Source organism: Oncorhynchus mykiss, chromosome 8 (assembly GCF_057628025.1).
Source record: "Oncorhynchus mykiss isolate SJ-2025 chromosome 8, ASM5762802v1, whole genome shotgun sequence".
NCBI lineage: Eukaryota > Metazoa > Chordata > Actinopteri > Salmoniformes > Salmonidae > Oncorhynchus > Oncorhynchus mykiss.
The window spans coordinates 53,327,634-53,346,466 of record NC_143029.1 but is presented as its reverse complement, the minus strand read 5'-3'; the positions used below and the strand labels follow the sequence as shown (position 1 = coordinate 53,346,466).

Here is an 18,833-nt window from a genome sequence, read left to right as displayed (position 1 = left end):
TTATTAAATTATTTTTTAAAATGTATTCAGTACGGTACAAAATGGACAGTACTAGAACAATTTAGTGAAGCCGATGTTTATTTGGTTCACAGGGGCCAGCCACATCAAGTACACTTTTACACCAATTCCTATGTGATCACTGCTAATACATTAATATTGCGTGTCCAGTTGGATAGTATAACATGTTAACACAGCACAGTTCTCCCACTCCCCAAGCAACAGGACAACACCTGGGTCATGTTCAGTAGAGCACAATTAAGCAAAACGTTTTGCAAAGGCAAACAATTTTTTTTCTTTCTTATTGGACAAGTTATTGTGGTATATCCATGTTTCACTGTTTTATTACATTTTCTTCCTATTGAACATAACAGGGTCCACTATAACAAGGTTAATAGAAGTTTGAGACATTGACAACCACTGCAGTCTATACATTGGCATCACCATGAGCAAGGCAATGCAAGTACACCTACAGTACTAACGTCACGAATGGAACGGGGAGTGCAGTAAAAAAATAATGTAATCAATGAAAAGATGCTTGAATCCTAAATCTTACAACTGAAAGCTCAACTTATTTTCATGTAAGGCATAGGTTACGTGGGCAAAATGAATGGAATATATTACGTAAAACAAGCGCAAAGGAAATAAGGTATTGTGTGGACTGACGGCCTAGCTCTCCCGTTCCTGTTAAAGGCCCACTACTCAATTGCTCTCGGCGACCCGATTACAAAAGACAATCGCAAGCTTTTTAAAATCGCACCAACAAAAAACAGCCCCCTTTAAATAGAGAGCTCTGGAAATGGGTTGTTTTTGCTAATATTTAATGGACTCCAAAATTGTAATTACTTAGTAAAAAGGCAAAAAGGTTTATTTGTTATTGAAGAAAAAAAACTTTTTTTTCTAAACCCAGATTGTAACTCCATCTGGTCACAAAGACTAAACAGAAATTTAGGAGTGAGCTACAGCTACTCGTTAGAATTATACTACTTTAGCAACACATCCGATTTGTGAGTTTGAACATGGTATCAAGAGTTGAAAGGAGTTCCTTGCTACTGGCACCTTACAATTTGCAGAACATTTATGGTCTTACATCATATTAGCTTAACTTAATTTACAATGTAAACCAAACAAGATAAAGGTTGTTTTACTCTAGAAAGAAAAGCAATGTTACGGAAAAAGGCACACCTGCTTATGGAGCAAGACCACTAAGATGGCTGCCCTCCAAAACAATACGAGATTTATAAATCATATCATTACTGTCATGTACAATACTGAGATGAAAGACAAAAAAAAAAAGTATTGTGTCAGTATTGTTTGGACATGCAGGCCATTAGGAGGATTTTTTATGGGAGACAAAAATGGTCAAGGCCTCACATTCACAAGGTAGTTCTCAACAGCAGCATCGTACGCCGTCATTTTAGAGTCACTGTCAAAACTGTCACGAAAAAAGTCAATTTCACACACTTGACAACTTTGAGACAATGGATTAGCATGCTTAGAATCTGCACTGTAAATGCCAGCATGCACTGCCATAAACATATCAACGGCGGTATATTAGCGGATAGGGTAGGTTCATCTTTTTGTTTTTCACTAAGGAACAGTTCCGTCAACAAGGATTTCAGGTCTCACTTTAAACGACTTCACAAGACACTGTAGATGCTCCACAGACAATTTACAAGCAAATGTCTTGCTATATAAAAAAAAAAGGGTGGCAAAGCATTTGGCAAAAAGTCAGACGTTGCTCATTGTGCAAATTCACTTTTAAAATAACTGAAGCCTCTACAAAGTCCTTACGGAAAAAGGTTGATGAACGCTTCGTCGAGCCTTTAAAGTAGATTAATGTGGGGACGAGTGTCATACTATGAATTGAAGTGGAAAAGCATACAAGCTCTTACTAGGTTACAGCTACAAATAAACAATGACAATTGCATTGCGACTGAAACGACCAGTTACAGTACACTTGACATTAATGGAACAGCTTCAATAAAACTGGTTTGAAACCTAAAATAGTTTAAGCCATCATCTTCACACATTGACTGTGTATATAATTATAATATCTAAAAATGACCTCCTAAAAAAAGGTAAAAACTGCAAAATAAAAAGTTCATTGCACAGTCTTGGCGCTTTTTCAGTTAAGCAGCCTGGCCCCTACAACAATACCACTGCTTCAGTGCTACGGTCCAGCCTCGGCTCCTCAATGGTAACTGAACTGTAAAGTTTAACTACAAAAAAGTTGCTTTTCTAATACATATTAAAAAAACGTGCAAGAACGTGTGTGTTTGTGTAGTCAATGTCAAAATACTGGCAAAACTTCTTCGGCAGTGCTGTGTGTGTGTGTGCGCGCGTGTGTCAGAGAATGTGTGACATGGTGTGTGTGTGTGTGTGTGTGTGTGTGTGTGTGTGTGTGTGCGAGTGTGTTATTCGGGACACATGAGAGTACTCATTACGCCGTCTCATTAGGCCTCTTGATGACAGCGCTGTATTTCATAGGCGCTCCATCTGCCCTCAGCTGCACATCCACCAGACTAAAGATGGAGATCTCCTAGAAGGAGAGGCCGGAACAGGACAACCCTCTGTTAGTGACAGACACTCAAAATAATAACATTCTGTTTGCATTCAGCGGCTAGTTTAACATGGGGTTGGGCTTCAATGCTCTACTGTTTAAGAGAACCTGCTTAAAAATGTCCTAGCGGTCTAGCGCCTTCAAAACAATCCAACCAAAACACTTCAGCTGAGCTCTTGGATTTGTATTGAGAACTGTTATCGTAGCAAATATGCTTAATCATTCAATGTACCATGGTTGGGGCCTCTGGAAACAGCAGTTGGAACATGGCTCATCTAGAGTTTTGCTTGTGTATCCAATACCCCCCCCCCCCCACTTTTCTCAATTTTGTCTCATTGCTGTAACTCCCCAACGGGCTCGGGAGAGGCGAAGGTGGAGTCACGCGTCCTCCGAAACATGACCCACCTAACCGCACTCCTCAACACCTGCCAGCTTAACATGGCCCGCCACAAGGAGCCAAGTAAAGTCCCCCCCCAGACAAACCCTCCCCTAACCCGGAACAAATTGTGCACCGCCCTATGGGACTCCCACCAAAGCCGGTTGTGGCACAGCCCGGGAATGAACCCGGGTCTGTAGTAACACCTCTAGCAGTGCGATGCAGTCCCTTAAACCACTGCGCCACTCGGGAGGCTACATCCCTTTCTGTAAGCAGTAATTTCCAAAAGCCTAATGGGAGCTTGGGTGAGTCGATCTTGCGTTGAGGGAGCGGTCGGATAGAAATTTAGTGAGACATACCAGAGGGAAAAGAGAATGGAGGGAAGAAGGCCTGTGATCACTTGGCTAGGTTTCTTTTTTTGTGGTGAGTCACTAATGGACATAACAAATGGAAGGAACACTTAACGGTTGTCTTCGGGACAAAATGTCACCTGCCCAGTCGGGCAGCTACAAAGCAGATTGAAGAGGCCTAAGCCCACTGTACGACTGCGGTCGAACTTCATTGCCCTTTAGCAGACATGCCACGCAACAGGATTTCACTTGGATGTTCATGAAATGTTCCAATCATTTTATAGGAAAACTATTAGATGGCGGTTACATTTTTATTTAAAGTCATTTGGCACGATCCCTAGGTCTTACCTGCCGTACGCTAGGCTTCCCGGGTTCCTCTGCGGCCCACACCAGAGTCAACTCCCCCTTTTTCCCCACCTTGTGGAAGTGGAACGTCTCCAGGCCATGTAGACCCTGAAGAACATGACAACACAACTTAACACATCAACTACACACCTCCGCATTCATTCTGTTCATCCAAAACAGGAGAATAATTTACTCTCATACATCTAGGTTGTGTTCATCAGGGCACGTAACAAAAATAAATGTGGTAGTCCCTCCCCGTTTCAGTCCATTAATCTACCGTTTGATGTCAATTGAATATGAACCCGATTTCATTCAACTTAGAATCAATGAATGTCATTCAAATTTGACTAAAGCTTATTTTTGTTGTTGTTGTAGTTGTGTAGTGCAAGAGCTGACAAATGGATGCAATCATGCTGTGTGTCAGCCAAGGTCTTGGGGTGCAAAGTTATGAAATGACGACCTAACAATGTTTATGTAAATTCTTCTCTAGACCATTGCCGAACCTTATCATGTATATCATAGTACACGATAAAGCCTAGAGAGAGGACCATAAAGCTTGATGTGGTATCTGATAGAAAGATTAGTCACTTATGAATGGTAACCTGGGTCATGTTTACACGGCACAAAAATTGGCATTGTACGGACCCAAGCAGTAGATAAAACAAAAAATCTCAAAATCAGATCTGGTATCGTCACACAAAATGAATACTGCCCTGGTTCGAGTGGCACTCACTTTGCAGTAGATGCGTTTCTGCACCCCGTAGCGCAGCACGAGGACGTCGAAGGCCTGATCCAGAATTCCCATCACCATGGCCTCAGAGTCCAGAGGACCACTCTCCTGCAGGGGGGGTGGGGGGGACAAATAACATTCTGAACAGTGCCACACTTGGGTTGCCCTGAATGCAACACCAGGGGCTAAATCCTAACTGAAGATATGAGTGTGTAACAGCCCTGGGTTCAAATAGTATTTGTTTTCTTTCAAATAATTCAGATGCACTCGATTAAGGTTGCCTGGTGCAATGGAACCAATAGACCAGTCCCAAAAGTACACCACCCATCTAAGACTTAGCAGGCTCAATTAATTGCTCATAGTATTTGAAATTTAACATAGTATTTCAAACCATATCTGGTATAGGGCCCTCAAATGCAACTCCGAACGTCAAAGCCGGTTCAACTGGATTTTCTCGTTGTTCCCCTCTAATCAGGGACCGATTTAAACCTGGGACACCAGGTGGGTGCAAAGTCTTGGGTGTACCTTGACGAACACACTGAAGAACAGCTCTGAGCTGAGCTCCTGGACTCTCTTAGAGGCCGTCTTCTTATCGTTGCAGTGGGACGCCTGCTTCTGCACCTCCTCCCCTTTCAACTCCAGGTGAGTACCACAGCCTACACAAACCAGAAATAAGCAAAGGATGTATTGTAAAGACAAGACAGGCAAAACGACACACACACTGGAGTCAACTTGAACTACTTCTCTCTTACAGAGATGGCAGCACTACACCGTCAAAAAGTGGTGAATCTCAGACAGACACAGGGACAAAAAATAAACATCAGGTCAGATTCAGGGTGTTTTGGAATCTAAGGGACGCTTTCGTGTTTTACCATTCTACCACCAGAGCCACATTTTCTTTGGGCACAACCACACAGCCGAGACACCGCCCTGCCCTCGGTCCACCCCTCTTAACACAGCGAAGCCATTGTTCTCTAATGGGGTAAAACACACACAGCACAGTGTCTCACCACCCACCAAGAGAGGCGGCCAGCAGCCTGTGGACGATGACGTCAGCGTAGCGCCGTATGGGCGAGGTGAAGTGGGTGTAGAAGGGTACGTTGAGGGCGTAGTGACGGAACAGGAGTTCCTCCTTCAACACCCCCGTACAGAAGTACATAGCCATCTGGGGAGGGAAGCATTCACATATCATTGGTCACAGTGAATTTTTATATTATTTTTATTTTTTAATTTTACCCTCTTTTCATAGTATCCAATTGTTAGTAGTTACTATCTCGTCTCATCGCTACAACTCCCGTACGGGCTCGGGAGAGACGAAGGTCAAAAGCCATGCGTCCTCCGAAACACAACTCAACCAAGCCGCACTGCTTCTTAACACAGCGCGCATCCAACCCGGAAGCCAGCCGCACCTGTGTCGGAGGAAACACTGTGCACCTGGCGACCTTGGTTAGCGTGCACTGCGCCCGGTCCGCCACAGGAGTCGCTGGTGCGCGATGAGACAAGGATATCCCTACCGGCCAAACCCTCCCTAACCCGGACGACGCTAGGCCAATTGTGCGTCGCCCCACAGACCTCCCGGTTGCGACAGCGCCTGGACGCGAACCCAGAGTCTCTGGTGGCACAGCTAGCGCTGCAGTGCCCTAGACCACTGCAGCACCCGGGAGGCACACAGTGACATTTTTGAAGTTGGCTCAAAAGCAAAATAGGTTAGCGAGAGAGAGTGTAGAAGGTAGCCTTCAACAAGACCATTGACATTAACTGGTATAATACAAATAGATTTTCTAAATGTTTTGGACATGTTGTTTGGCTACCTGGGGGCAGCCCAAGAGGAAAACACATGGGGACAATCCAGATAAACATAGAGCTAGAGCCCCAGTAGACTAGCGGTGGACTGAAACAACCCACACAGGAAGCCAAAGGAGGCAGCAGTATAGAGAGAGACGACGGGTAGTGGCACACACTAACCTGCATGGGTCTGGAGCACATGTGGGTCAGGACCTCTTTCCTGGCGCTGGTGTACTCGTCATCGCCAAGAGTCTCATTCAAACTTTTCTATTGAGGGGAGGGGCAGAATGCATTCCGGCTGAATTTATGTGCTTCAGAGAATGAGTGTCCATTTGGTATTAATATATGAGCAGTGATGTGGGGGAGATGGTAAGGACAAGGGACAAGTTAAAAAGAGACAAACCCACTTAACACATACGTGAACATTTGTTTTAAAAAGTTATATTCTGCATTTCTGTTATTTTTGAGTAGGCCTCCCATTGACAGACTTGTTGTGTTTTAGAGTGCATGCTGGGAGTTGGAGATACCCACATGGAGCGTCCCGGCCGTGGAGAAGTCGATGTGGAGGCCCATCTGGTCGCAGAACTCCTGCAGGTCGTCCACCATCTTGGTCTGGGGCGGGGGGTGGCGTCGCAGCAGGGCCTTGTTGGGGAAGGAGCGGTAGATCTGGTGGGCCGTGGCCATGTTGGCCAGCAACATGAACTCCTCTACCAACCTGGGAGAGAAGACAGCGAGAAAAGCATTCAAACAAAAAACTTGACATGCAAGACATAGTATAGAATCGGATAGTATCTCCATCTGAGAGCACCGTCGCTGTTAAGCTCACTTTAATTCCGTTAGCTTGCTTAGGGAGCCGACTCTTTGGGTATGTATGCACATACAGAGTGTACAAAACATCAGGAACACCTTAATATTGAGTTGCACACCCTTTTGCCCTCAGAACAGCCTCAATTCATCGGGTCATGGACTCTAAGGTGTTGAAAGCTTTCCACAGGGATGCTGGGCAATGTTGACTCCAATGCTTCCCACAGTTGTGTCAAGTTGGCTGGATGTCCTTTGCGTGGCGGACCATTCTTGATACACACTGGAAACTATTAAGCGTGAAATACCCAGTAGCGTTGCTTTTCTTGACTCAAACTGGTGCGCCGTCCCCTCCCCTTCATCTACACTGATTGACGTGGATTTAACAAGTGACAAAAAGGGATTATGGCTTTTACATGGAGTCGCCTGGTCATTCTACCTCATGGAAGGAGCAGGTGTTCCTAATGTTTCGTACAGTCGGAGTATGTGTATTGTTGTGGGGTTGACTTACTTGTTGCTGTCCCTGTACTGGTAGACATAGCATCCCTGGGGCATGCTGGTCTCTCTGTCTAGCGTGAAAGACAGCTTCAACTGCGAAAAAACAAAGGAGATCATAGTCATCATTCTGAGATTTAGCTCTGTCCTTTCACATGGTAAAAATAGAAAAACGTTTTTGTAAATCTTTAGATTCAAAAAGTGTCTCGGGGTAGCAGTGCAGATCGAGGATCGGGTCCCCTGTTCAGTCATTGTGATCTACAAGGCTAAACTGATCCAATATCAGCACTCCTATTCCCGAGACCTTCTGACAACAGCACAAAAATGGCATGACACAGCGGTCCTATACTATGCAGCGCCCTCTGACCTGGTCAAGGCGCAGGGCGCCACCCTGAAAGCGCTGGGCACGGAGCCTCTTGGCGATGGCGTGCAGGTTGAGCACGGCCTGGTGGATCTCGTCCATGGGGTGCTCGGCGGCACAGGGGGGCAGCTCGTCTGCCTGGAACAGCTTGTCGGGGGACTCGATCATGCTCTGGGCGTGGTCGTAGCTCAGCTTGACGCACGAGCGGATCACCGAGCGACCGAACCACTCACTCAGGATCTAGAGGGGTAGAGACGGAGTGTGGTGAATGTGCCACACATCTGCATACAGTGCATTTGGAAAGTATTCAGACCCCTTGACTTTTTCCATATTTAGTTATGCTACAGCATTATTCTAAAAGGTTCTATGTCACAATACTCCATTACAACAAGAAACAGGTTTCTGGAATTTAACAAAAAAATGTAAATGTGATATTTCAGTTAATACAAGTATTCAGACCCTTTGTACTTTGTTGAAGCACATTTTGGCAGTGATTACAGCTTAGTGTCTTTCTGGGTATGAAGCTACAAGTTTGCTACACCTGTATTTGGGGAGTTTCTCCCATTCTTCTCAAGCTCTGTCAGGTCAGATGGGGAGCGTTGCTGCACAGCTATTTTCAGGTCTCTCCAGAGATGTTCGATCGGTTCAAGTCCGGGCCACTCAAGGACATTCAGAGACTTGTCTCGTAGCCACTCCTGCGTTGTCTTGGTTGTGTGCTTAGGGTCGTTGTCCTGTTGGAAGGTGAACCTTCTCCCCAGTCGGAGGGCCTGAATGCTCTGGAGCAGGTTTTCATCAAGGATCTCTGTACTTTGCTCCATTCATCTTTCCCTCGATCCTGACCAGTCTCCCAGTTCCTGAAGCTGAAAAACATCCCCACAGCATGATGCTGCCACCACCACCATCATGCGTCACCGTAGGGATGGTGCCAGATTTCCTCCAGAATTTTCTCCCATCTCCACAGCAGAACCATAGGGTTCTTGGTCACCTCCCTGACCAAGGCCCTTCTCCCCCGATTGCTCAGTTGGGCTGGGCAGCCAACTCTAGGATGAATCTTGGTGGTTCCAAACTTCTTCCATTTAAGAATGGAGACCACTGTGTTCTTTGGGACCTTCAATGCTGCAGACATTTTTTTGGTACCCTTCCCCAGATCTGTGCCTCGACACAATCCTGTCTCGGAGCTCTACGGACAATTCCTTCAACCTCATGGCTTGGTTTTTGCTCTGACATGCACTGTCAACTGTGGGACCTTATTTATAAATACATACACAAATCATGACCAATCAATTGAATTTACCACGGGTGGACTCCAATCAAGTTGTAGAAACATTTCAAGGATGATCAATGGAAACAGGATGGACCCGAGCTCAATTGAGTCTCTTAGCAACGAGTCTGAATACCTAAGTAAATAAGGTGTTTTTTATTTTGTATAAATTAGCAAACATTTCTAAAAAATCTGTTTTTCGCTTTGTCATTATGGGGTATTTTGTGTAGACTGAGGATTTTTTAGATTTTTTAAATCCATTTTAGAATTAGACTAATGTAACAAAATATGGAAAAAGGGAAAGGGTCTGAATACACTGTATAGTATTATAAAGATTTTAAACTTCATGCAATACAATTACAGTGCATCCATCTGAGAAACAGTGCCACAGCTTCCGGTTTCTATGGAAACACTAGCATACTTAGTTTGAAGGTGTTGTACCTTGCCCTCAGGGGTGATCTTCCAGATGACGGAGAAGGTGAGTCTGTCAGTCAGGGGGTTTAGACTGCACAGCTCCTCACACAGCAGACGAGGCAACATGGGGATCACCTGGGAGTAGCACAGGCCAACGTCAACAGTTAATTACCAGCTGGGCATACAGTAAGTTATCTAATAGTCAGAACTTACTTGCTCCAATAATACATTCATTCATTATCAATTGACTAATACATTAATCATTTGGTAATAACAAACAAAGACCTTCTGAACCATGTAGACACTGGTGGCTCGCCGACTGGCGATGAAGTCCAGCGCATTGCCTTCTTCCACGAAATAACTCACGTCAGCAATGTGGACGCCCAGCTCAAAGTTGCCTAACAAAGAGAACATACCAGGAGAACTTTTGTCATTGATGAATTCCACAAGTCAATAAAAACATGAGTAAATTCAAAACCCATCTGCATTAATAAACCATCAAAATTGCATTCCCTATGCTTCGTTTCCAAAAGGAACACAAAATGGCTCACCGTCGGGCAGTGGTTTGCAAGACAACGCATCGTCCAGGTCTCTGGCGGTAGCTGGGTCAATTGTGAATATGCATTCTTTCCTGAATAGAAAACAATAACTTTGCATATATGAGTGTTGTCTCCACCTCTTCAGTTGTGTCAAATTAGTATTTATAAAAAAGGCAAAGACAATGGCGCAATACATATGTACATCGAGTGGCTCCATTGGAATTGGGCATGCGAGAGCCTTTGTGTACGGCGTCAATGACAACTGACGACTTCCTGATATGGATGCCGTATTTGTGAGCGTCCTCTACTCACCTCAGGTCTCTCCTGTTGCCTAACTCCTCAGGGGGGATGGTCCAGGGCAGCTTCTGGGGCAGGCAGCCCAGCACCTCGACAGAGAACTCGGAGAAGTCCACGTCGTACTCTATCAAGATGCCCTCGGTCTCCGGCTCAATCTCCCCGGCCTGGCCCAGAGTCTTAGCAAGTCGACTGGGGGGGGGCATAAGGAGGACTGTCAGCATCCGATAGATATGGGCAAGATGTGAGCTTCGATGTAACTTAAAAGTGTATTACATAGATAATGAGTGTCGTAGAGCTGATCCTCTAGAAGCACAAGTGCATCATCCCCTACTAGAATTCACAGACAAGCACTTACACTCAGTGGGCACCCTGTACACCAAAAAGGTTAGCTCCCACAGAGTGAGTAATGTGGCCGGGGTTTGCAATATAAAGCAGGCATTCAGTTACATTTCCATTGAAAGTTAGAGTGGGCGAAACGAGTGACCTAAGAGACTGCTTGGGGTCGACAGCACGTCGTCTGTTCTTTTGACCAGTCTATTGTATTTATTCAGCTTGTTGGATGCTTTAAGTGCACTGTTTGATGAAATAATTAGGACAGACAAATTTCTTTACAGGGAGTCCAAACGCAATTGACTTCATTGTGCCGGGCTCAGACTAAATGCAATGTAAAAAAATGTAAAAAAAAAAAAAACAGAGTGCCTGTGTCTCGCTCGCCTTCCTGCTGCAGCAACCACCACAGAACAGGGTTTATCGCACTGTTCGTGTTGCTGCAACATAAGCCATCTGACTAAAGTTATTTTACCAAAATCCTTCATTTAAGGAAAAATATTCCCAATTCCCTCAACCCTTGCTCTCTTTACGTGACATGTACGCATCGTGACCACTGGTGCCTGACATATAGCCCATCAATAAACTGGTTATAAAACTGAACACGCGACAGCAAAAATGGTTGCTCAGGAGGGAAAGGGGAAGTCAGATGTGTGGAAGAAATTTGACAAGTTGTGGAAACTACTGAAGATCAAGAAGAAGCAAGCGCTGCATGCATATTGGCCAAACAGGTGGTGAGAAAAGTAATACCAAAGAGGCCGTTCTAACAACAACAGAAAGTGAAAAGCCGCAATCACAGCATGGCAAAGAATAAAAACAGCCAAAATTGTGCAATTGCTTTCTCCAACATGTGGTTGCGTAAGGCTTGGAGCTCACAGAATCAGTAGGCTATCGAACAAACATTCAAAACCAGCAACAGAAGCATGACCCGTCTTATTTCTGTAGATAGTTATATGGATGATTTATAGTCAGGCACATTTAACAGTCAGGCTATTGGTTATAGACCTAATCAAGTTGGGGTTTCCCCGCTCCTCACTTTTCTTAGACAATAAGGAAAGAGCTGTTCTTATCTCCCCAGTCGGCATTGTTCTCAAAACCAATATGCTGGTTACCTTTGCTATTATGCACAAAGCAACATGGTCTAGGAAAAGGCGCCAATTCAACAGCACACTGATGTTTCAGAACCGCAGACAATGACCGCTATCCAACGCAGGAGAAAGGCTATTTGTTATAAAAAAAAATTTTTTTATTGTGGCACCATCGTCCTTACATAATGTAACCATGTGCAATTTCAGTAGCGCGTCTTAGAATGTACAGTGCCATCCCCAAGGCCTCCGCAATGGATTAGTCCACTCAGACAGGCGTGAAGCAGACAGGCATCTTGAGCAGCTATCGACCAAACAATCGATCAGTCGACTAAACGGACTTAGCCCTACTTTTCCACGCACAACGTGTCTAGGGTTTACCGCGAATGGTGCGGCATCTCTGGAACGCACAACTCGTCAGTCCTTGTCACGGATGGGCTAGTGCAGCAGACGACCACAACCGGGTTCCACTCCTATCAGCTAAAAACAAGAAGTGGCTCCAGGGGGCACGCGATCACCAACACTTTACAATTGAGGAGTGGAAAAACATTATTTGGTCCAACGAATCCCCGTTCCTGTTGCGTCATGCTGATTGGCAGAACCAGGAAATGGCTAAGTAGCATGAGTCCATGGCTCAATCCTGCCTAGTGTCAACAGTACAGGCTGGTGGCGGTGGTGTAATGTTTTCCCTGGTACTTGTTTGGAGGGGAGGGTACCAGATGGGTGTACCTAAAACTCTAGAATTATTTTACGAGCCATAAAGTCAAAAACTTATGCGTGAAGGAGAGTATAAACGAACGAGACAATGCTACGGGGTAGGGATGCAGACAATTCCCTACAGTGAGACAGTGACTCATTACATACCCCTCTGCAAAGTTGCTGTCGTCTGGCCAGCTGGTAATGCGGACGATGAACAGGATATTGGCGTAGTCTCCCGGGCGGGAGCAAAAGTCGTGGGGGCAATCTGGCAGGGGAACATTTACCCGTGGAACACGGTGGTCAACAGGAGAGAACATGGCAAAGGGCTTGTCTGGGAGGAACTTGAGGAAGCCTGTGGCGGCCCGCGAGTGCTTCTGCTCCACTATGTACACCACCTAGGAGAGAAGGTGCAGATGAAGAGGACACAGGAACATCGATTTTGACTAATGAAAAAAATAAACTAAAGCAAAGAGAAGCGAACCCTTTGACAGAAGGATAGGTCTCAATGCAAATGTTTCTGTAGAGCGAGATGTTTGTTGGAAATCAGTACATTTTCTTTGAAAATGTTTGTGACTAGAAGTAGGTCTTTCTTCATGCAATAGCACAACAGCCATAAGGATCCAATTTCAAAATAAAACTGCTTACCTTAGCAGTCCTTTGGAGTATCTCTTTTTTAATTCCATCTTCTGCAGAGGCAGAACAGCAAAATTAATTGGGGGAAGTGCTGGAAGTTACCAATCGGTGTCGATTTCCTATTTTTGTCAAATGGATTTGCTCTACAGTTTTGAGAACTTTTGCCATAAATGTGTGTGGTTTCATTAAACCTGCTGAGGGGAAATGCCTGTACCTGTGGCGTTGAGGCTGATGTTCTCCACCCTCTTGGCCAGTTGTTCCTCAGCTTCAGTCTCGGCTTCCACAATGACATCAGGACTGGGGGGGCGTTTGGTCTTCTTTCCTGGTGTCTGGCTCCTCCCAGACTGGGTCTCTGGTTCGCTCACGCCTTCACTGTCTGACTTCACAACCTGTACACGTACAACCACTTAGTTCCGTTTTTAGGATAGCCACTGTGCATCAGCAGTGTTGGAGACGATCTGACTTGAGCCAGTTTTGGTCTGTTTGTAACAGTATAATGAACCTGGCAGTAGTGATCGTCAGGTTAGATGGAATGATCTATATGCATTGTATTTGAGCAGAAGGTGTACAAAAAGGCCTGGAATGGGGGGCTTAGTCAGAAAATATAAGTGCTTGTGTGACGTGTCGGGGTCTTTTGCCGGTGCAACAGTCAGTGAGGTGAATAAATCTAGCTTGAAGCTAACAGCGGGTAAATTGTGTATATTATGAAGAGCATGACAAGTTATTGCCTCAGTGGATATAAATGAGTGGTTCAAACTTAAGTGCCATAACCAGACATCGATGGTCATAATCATTGACAGTTGGTGGTAACCCACCTAAATCTACTTGAATGTAGGGGAAACACTGATACTCCTCTTACATAGCAGTGGATGCGATATAGCTGCTCTACACCGAGTGTACAAAGGCTGATGCACAGCTATGATCCCTTATTGATGGGACTTACTAAATCCACTTCAACCAACGTAGATGAAGGAGAGGAGACACACTAAAGGACTTTTAAGCTTTGAGACAATTGAGACATGGATTGTGTGTGTGTGCCATTCCGAGGGTGAATGGGCAAGACAAAATAGTGCCGTTTAACGGGGTATGGTAGTAGGTGCACCAGTGTGTCAAGAACTGCAAACGCTGCTGGGTTTTTCATGCTCAACAGTTTCCCGTATGTATCAAGAATGGTCCACCACCCAAAGGACATCCAGACAAATTTACAAAACTGTGGGAATTACTGGAGTCGACACAGGCCAGCATCCCTGTGGAACGCTTTAGACACTTTGTAGAGTCCACGCCCAAACTAATTGAGGCTGTTCTGAGGGCAAGAGGGGGGGGATGCGACTCAGTATTAGGAAGGTATTCTTAAAGTTGTGTACACAGTGTATTTATGCTGAGGCGGAATCTTCCACCATGGAGCTCACCTTCCACTGCTCCTGAGGGAGAACTTGCACCACTACCACATCCCCGTTCAGGGCCCTGTTGCGGGCTGCGGTTCCATCCAGGAAGATATCCCGCTTGCCATCCTGCAGAGATGCACAGTCCCATTAGACAAATATTACTGCCAACACCTATAAGCTACTGTATATTTCTATTGACACACTCACCGGTGCTGCAATGAAAGCCTCGTGGTACTTTTTGGGGTTGATTCTTATGGATCCCTGAAAAGAATATGGAAATGTTTCTATTAGTAGGCTAAACTTGTCACGCCCTCGTGTCAGATAATCTTTGACTGATAAAGCCTTAGGTCAGAATTTTCTGACCTTCGGTAAACAAGTAACCGTTTACATTAGTGAGGTTAATTGGTTTGATACAATAACCATATATATTTTTAGTTATTTATGAAGGTTTAGTCTTAGAACGCTGGTTTCACCTGAATGAGCTCTCCTCTCTTTAGGCCGTGGGAAACGTCCTCTGTGGTCATGTACGCTTCAAACACTTGCTTCTTTGATCCTCCTTGGCTTCCTCTAGTCTTCTTACCCTTGTCAGAAGGTGTAGAGGCACCTGAGGATGACAATAGAAGTCCGATTACAATCCATTACAATACATCTTCAACAGAAAATGCAGCTGTTTGCAAAAGCTTGATCACATATGACAACTTTGCAGTCAGGGTATTTCAAAAAGTATATTCACTTTAGTCAAGACCATTTTTTACCTTGTGGTTGCATGTTTTTGGATTTGTTAAGGGGGGATGTTGACATGTCTGCATCGAAGTCAGGATACATGGGCCCACCTCTCTTGTTATCTGCGTTGGTCTTTGGCACATTCTTCTTCTTGGACTTCTTCTTCTCTTGCGCCTGAGCTGGGAAAGATGAGAAGGCTTTCGGGGGGGATGCCCCATAACTCATGTCCTTGTTCACTTGGTTACTTGTGGGCACTTTGTAAGCATGGTCTTTGTAGCCTTTGTTTCTTATCTGTTGTTGCTGCTGCTGGGAGTCCCTCTGTTTGAGGGAGGCAAACTCCTCACCGGACTCCACATCTCCATCCTGACTGGTGTTGGTGTCCCTCCTCTCCCCGCGTCGCTGCTTGTCGGAAACCCCCTGCCTCCTCTCTGGCTCCTGCAGGGCTCCTCGACTATTCAGCTTGTCCATGTACAAGGATAGAGAGCTCTCTTCACCTCCTTTACCTTTCATAGGCGAAGGCGAGAAGTCACTCGAGTCAGAGCACTCGATAAACGCCTGGTCCCTTTTTCTCTGCGGTATGTCTTGTTTTTCGCTGTATGCTAATCCCTGCCTCTGTTCGCTCGGCCCTCTCTCTTCCCCCTGTTGTTGGACATACTGGTCCAGGTAGGATCTGAACTTGCTGCTGTGATGCTGGCTGAGGAGTCTGGCATAGGCATCTTTCTGATGAGGGACAGTGGACTGGCTCGGTCCACGTTTGCCATCCCGAGGCCTGTTGCCTCCCTTGGATTGATGAGGAGGATCCATTTGCCTAAGATATGTCCTTGTCCTGTGAGAGTACTGCCTAGAAGAAGTAAAAACAGACAACGTCACCAGTGTTAACTAGATTGATAATGCATTCATTCTATCAATGTAATACATTATTCTGGTGAGCACTGCTTTATTAGTCTTCCAGGGCAAAAAGTTAGGACAGGCCTAGGTGCAGCTTCTCTTCTAACTATAGTAAAACAAATGGCCTACCAAATGGTCCAGTACGGAGTATCAGCTAAATAAATATTTACGGTGGATCGAACTGAGCAGGTAGCCAGCCTACTTTTCAGAGTGACTCCTTTGACAAACATCACATGATAGGCGAAACAGCCTGTGCAGACCACCAAAAAGAAGACGTTTACATGCCATAGTATCCCGTCTAAGAGCAACATATCCCAGGCATCTTATCCGAGTTTCTCATAACCGGGATGCAAGCTTTTTGGGGATATTGTAAACGGATATTATGTTTATTAAATGCGTCAACTCAAGTATTCTGTGTTTGAGTATGTCGAATAAAAACTGGATATTTGTATGTAAACGTGGTCAATTAGTAGATGATCTTATCAAGAGCCACTATGATCTTAAGATAGCTAGCGGAGACAACCACATATCATTGTCAAATACAGTATACGAACATTCCATCCCACCTAAACAATTGATAGCGTTCTGCAAAAAAAATAAATGAATACACAGCTAAAAATCTATGAATTAAAAATGTGAAAACACTAATATTTTAGACATGAAGGTATCCATAAGCAAACATTTCAATGTGAAAATTGGTGGATATAAGAGCTTTTCCAGAAATAAACTCTTCAAGTATACAATTATACCAGCAAAAGCATACAGATACGTAGATTGACTAGTTAGTTGCCACTTTGACCAATCTGTTAAACTGAAAGGCTGCTTTGTCTAGCTAGTTTACGTGACCTCCAAGGTTATTTTGCTCCATCCACACTGATGCAAGGCTCTCCAACCCTGTTCCTGGAGAGCTACCGTATGTTCTCGCTTCCATCCTAATCTAGCGCACCCGACTCTAATAATAAACTGGTTGATAAACTGAATCAGGTTAGTTAAAACGAGGGTTGGATCGAAAATCTACAGGAGGTTAACGTTAACTCTCCAGGAACATGGTTGAGAGCCCTGCACTGACTGACGTGTGGTCAGAGATTGTGGCCAAGTTGACACAGCTGCAAACACTAATTTGATTTAGCCATGCATGACATCAAGTTATTTGCTAACTAAGACAATGTAACTTAGCTAGTTAGATAACTAGACTCGCTACCTAACGTTAGTTATACTAGAAACACAAGCAACCTCATACACCTCAGTTTTTATTGTCACTCACCAATTATAGGTGTCGATTATCAATTTTCCTGAGTCATAATATGTCCTGAGGCTGAACTAAATATCCAGTTAGCAATTGTAGTAGCTATTATAACTCGCCAATGTTGCTTCCGTTCAGCGGTAACGTTAGCTAGTAAGTTAGTCGATATAACCAAACTTGAACTTTGTATAACACGTCAGCTGTAAATGACAGTTGGTTATACGAAAAGCAGATTGCTATAAACAAGACGACATTACCTGAATGCTGTCCTGCTGTTGTTCGCTTCGTGAAATCGATTAGGTAGCTTTTGTTAGCTAGTTAAATGACTAGCAAACATTAAACTATTTCCGGGGGTTGGGTCGAAGTGCATGCTGGGAAAGAAACTTTACGACGACGTTCGCGAAATGTTCCGTGCTATTCGGGATCCTTGGGACGACCCTACCGCATTGAAGTTGACATGTACAATGGTTAAGGTGGTTGAGTATTGTGATCTATTGGATGACTTCCATGTTATCTTATTTTTGAATATTCAGAAAGCATTTGATACCGTAACTCACAGTTTTATCTTTGATTGTCTTAAGCATTGGAAGTTTGGTAATTGTTGTTGGTGACGCTATTAGAACGCTGCATAATGGTGCCAATAGCTGTATCAAACTGTCATGGAACATCCTCAAGGTTTAACATTTACCAAGGAATACGACAAAGTTGTCCAATCTCACCTTTTATTTTTATTTTTGTTAGTATCTCAAACCTTATGCTCATTAGTTTATCACAGTCAATCTGAAGGCATTTACATTCCAGGCCAGAGCGCTCAAGATATTCCAATTGACAGATGACACGTCACTTTTTTTGAAAAAATGTGTCAGTGGCTAGATTTGCATTGGATATTGTTAAGGAGTTCTCCAAAATCTCAGGTTTGGTATTAAATCTTTCCAAATGTGAGATGTTGGTTCTTAAAGGAGCTGTCAATCCAACAGGTTGTAACATCTCTGAATTAAAAAAAAAAATGTAACCTTTATTTAACTAGGCAAGTCAGTTAAGAAGAAATTCTTATTTACAATGACGGCCTACACCAGCCAAACCTGGATGACGCTGGGTGCTGCCCTATGGGACTCCCAATCACGGCCGGTTGTGATACAGCCTGGATTCAAACCATCTGTCTGTAGTGACACCTCAAACACTGAGATGCAGTGCCTTAGACCGCTGTGCCACTCGGGAGCTAGATACTGTAACCTACAGTGCCTTCGGAAAGTATTCAGACCCCTTGACTTTTCCCACATTTTGTTAGGTTACAGTCTGTGAGAGAATAATCACTATTTAACTGATGTGTTTAATATTAATACTTAACTTTCTTCAGTGTCAATGCTGTGCTTCTGAGAAAGGATGGTTCTTCTCTTCCACGTTCACTCCCCACAGCTGTTCTGGGCATGTAGTCAAGGACATGAGATAGAGATCAGCTCAAGGAATTGTTTTGGAATTGATATTGTTTCAATGTCTCTTTGCTTCTGAGTAACCTGGTCACACGGCATAATACAA

At 44.4% G+C, this 18,833-nt stretch overlaps 1 protein-coding gene across 1 annotated transcript; it reads right to left on the bottom strand.

Annotated features, from left to right (window-relative positions):
* Nucleotides 1-60: 60 nt before the first annotated feature.
* Nucleotides 61-17,737, bottom strand: dis3l2 (DIS3 like 3'-5' exoribonuclease 2). Its single transcript, XM_021612868.3, has 21 exons — nucleotides 17,555-17,737; nucleotides 15,199-16,007; nucleotides 14,917-15,047; nucleotides 14,651-14,704; nucleotides 14,468-14,569; nucleotides 13,273-13,447; nucleotides 13,071-13,111; nucleotides 12,591-12,820; nucleotides 10,330-10,503; nucleotides 10,030-10,109; nucleotides 9,764-9,876; nucleotides 9,506-9,613; nucleotides 7,810-8,043; nucleotides 7,459-7,538; nucleotides 6,678-6,861; nucleotides 6,327-6,413; nucleotides 5,379-5,526; nucleotides 4,887-5,017; nucleotides 4,365-4,469; nucleotides 3,635-3,739; nucleotides 61-2,539 (listed from the first exon to the last, which is right to left on the bottom strand). The coding sequence occupies exons 2-21, from the start codon at nucleotides 15,968-15,970 to the stop codon at nucleotides 2,441-2,443; spliced, it is 3,153 nt and encodes a 1,050-aa protein (XP_021468543.3). The 5' UTR covers nucleotides 15,971-16,007; nucleotides 17,555-17,737; the 3' UTR covers nucleotides 61-2,440.
* Between the last annotated feature and the right edge of the window lie 1,096 nt (nucleotides 17,738-18,833).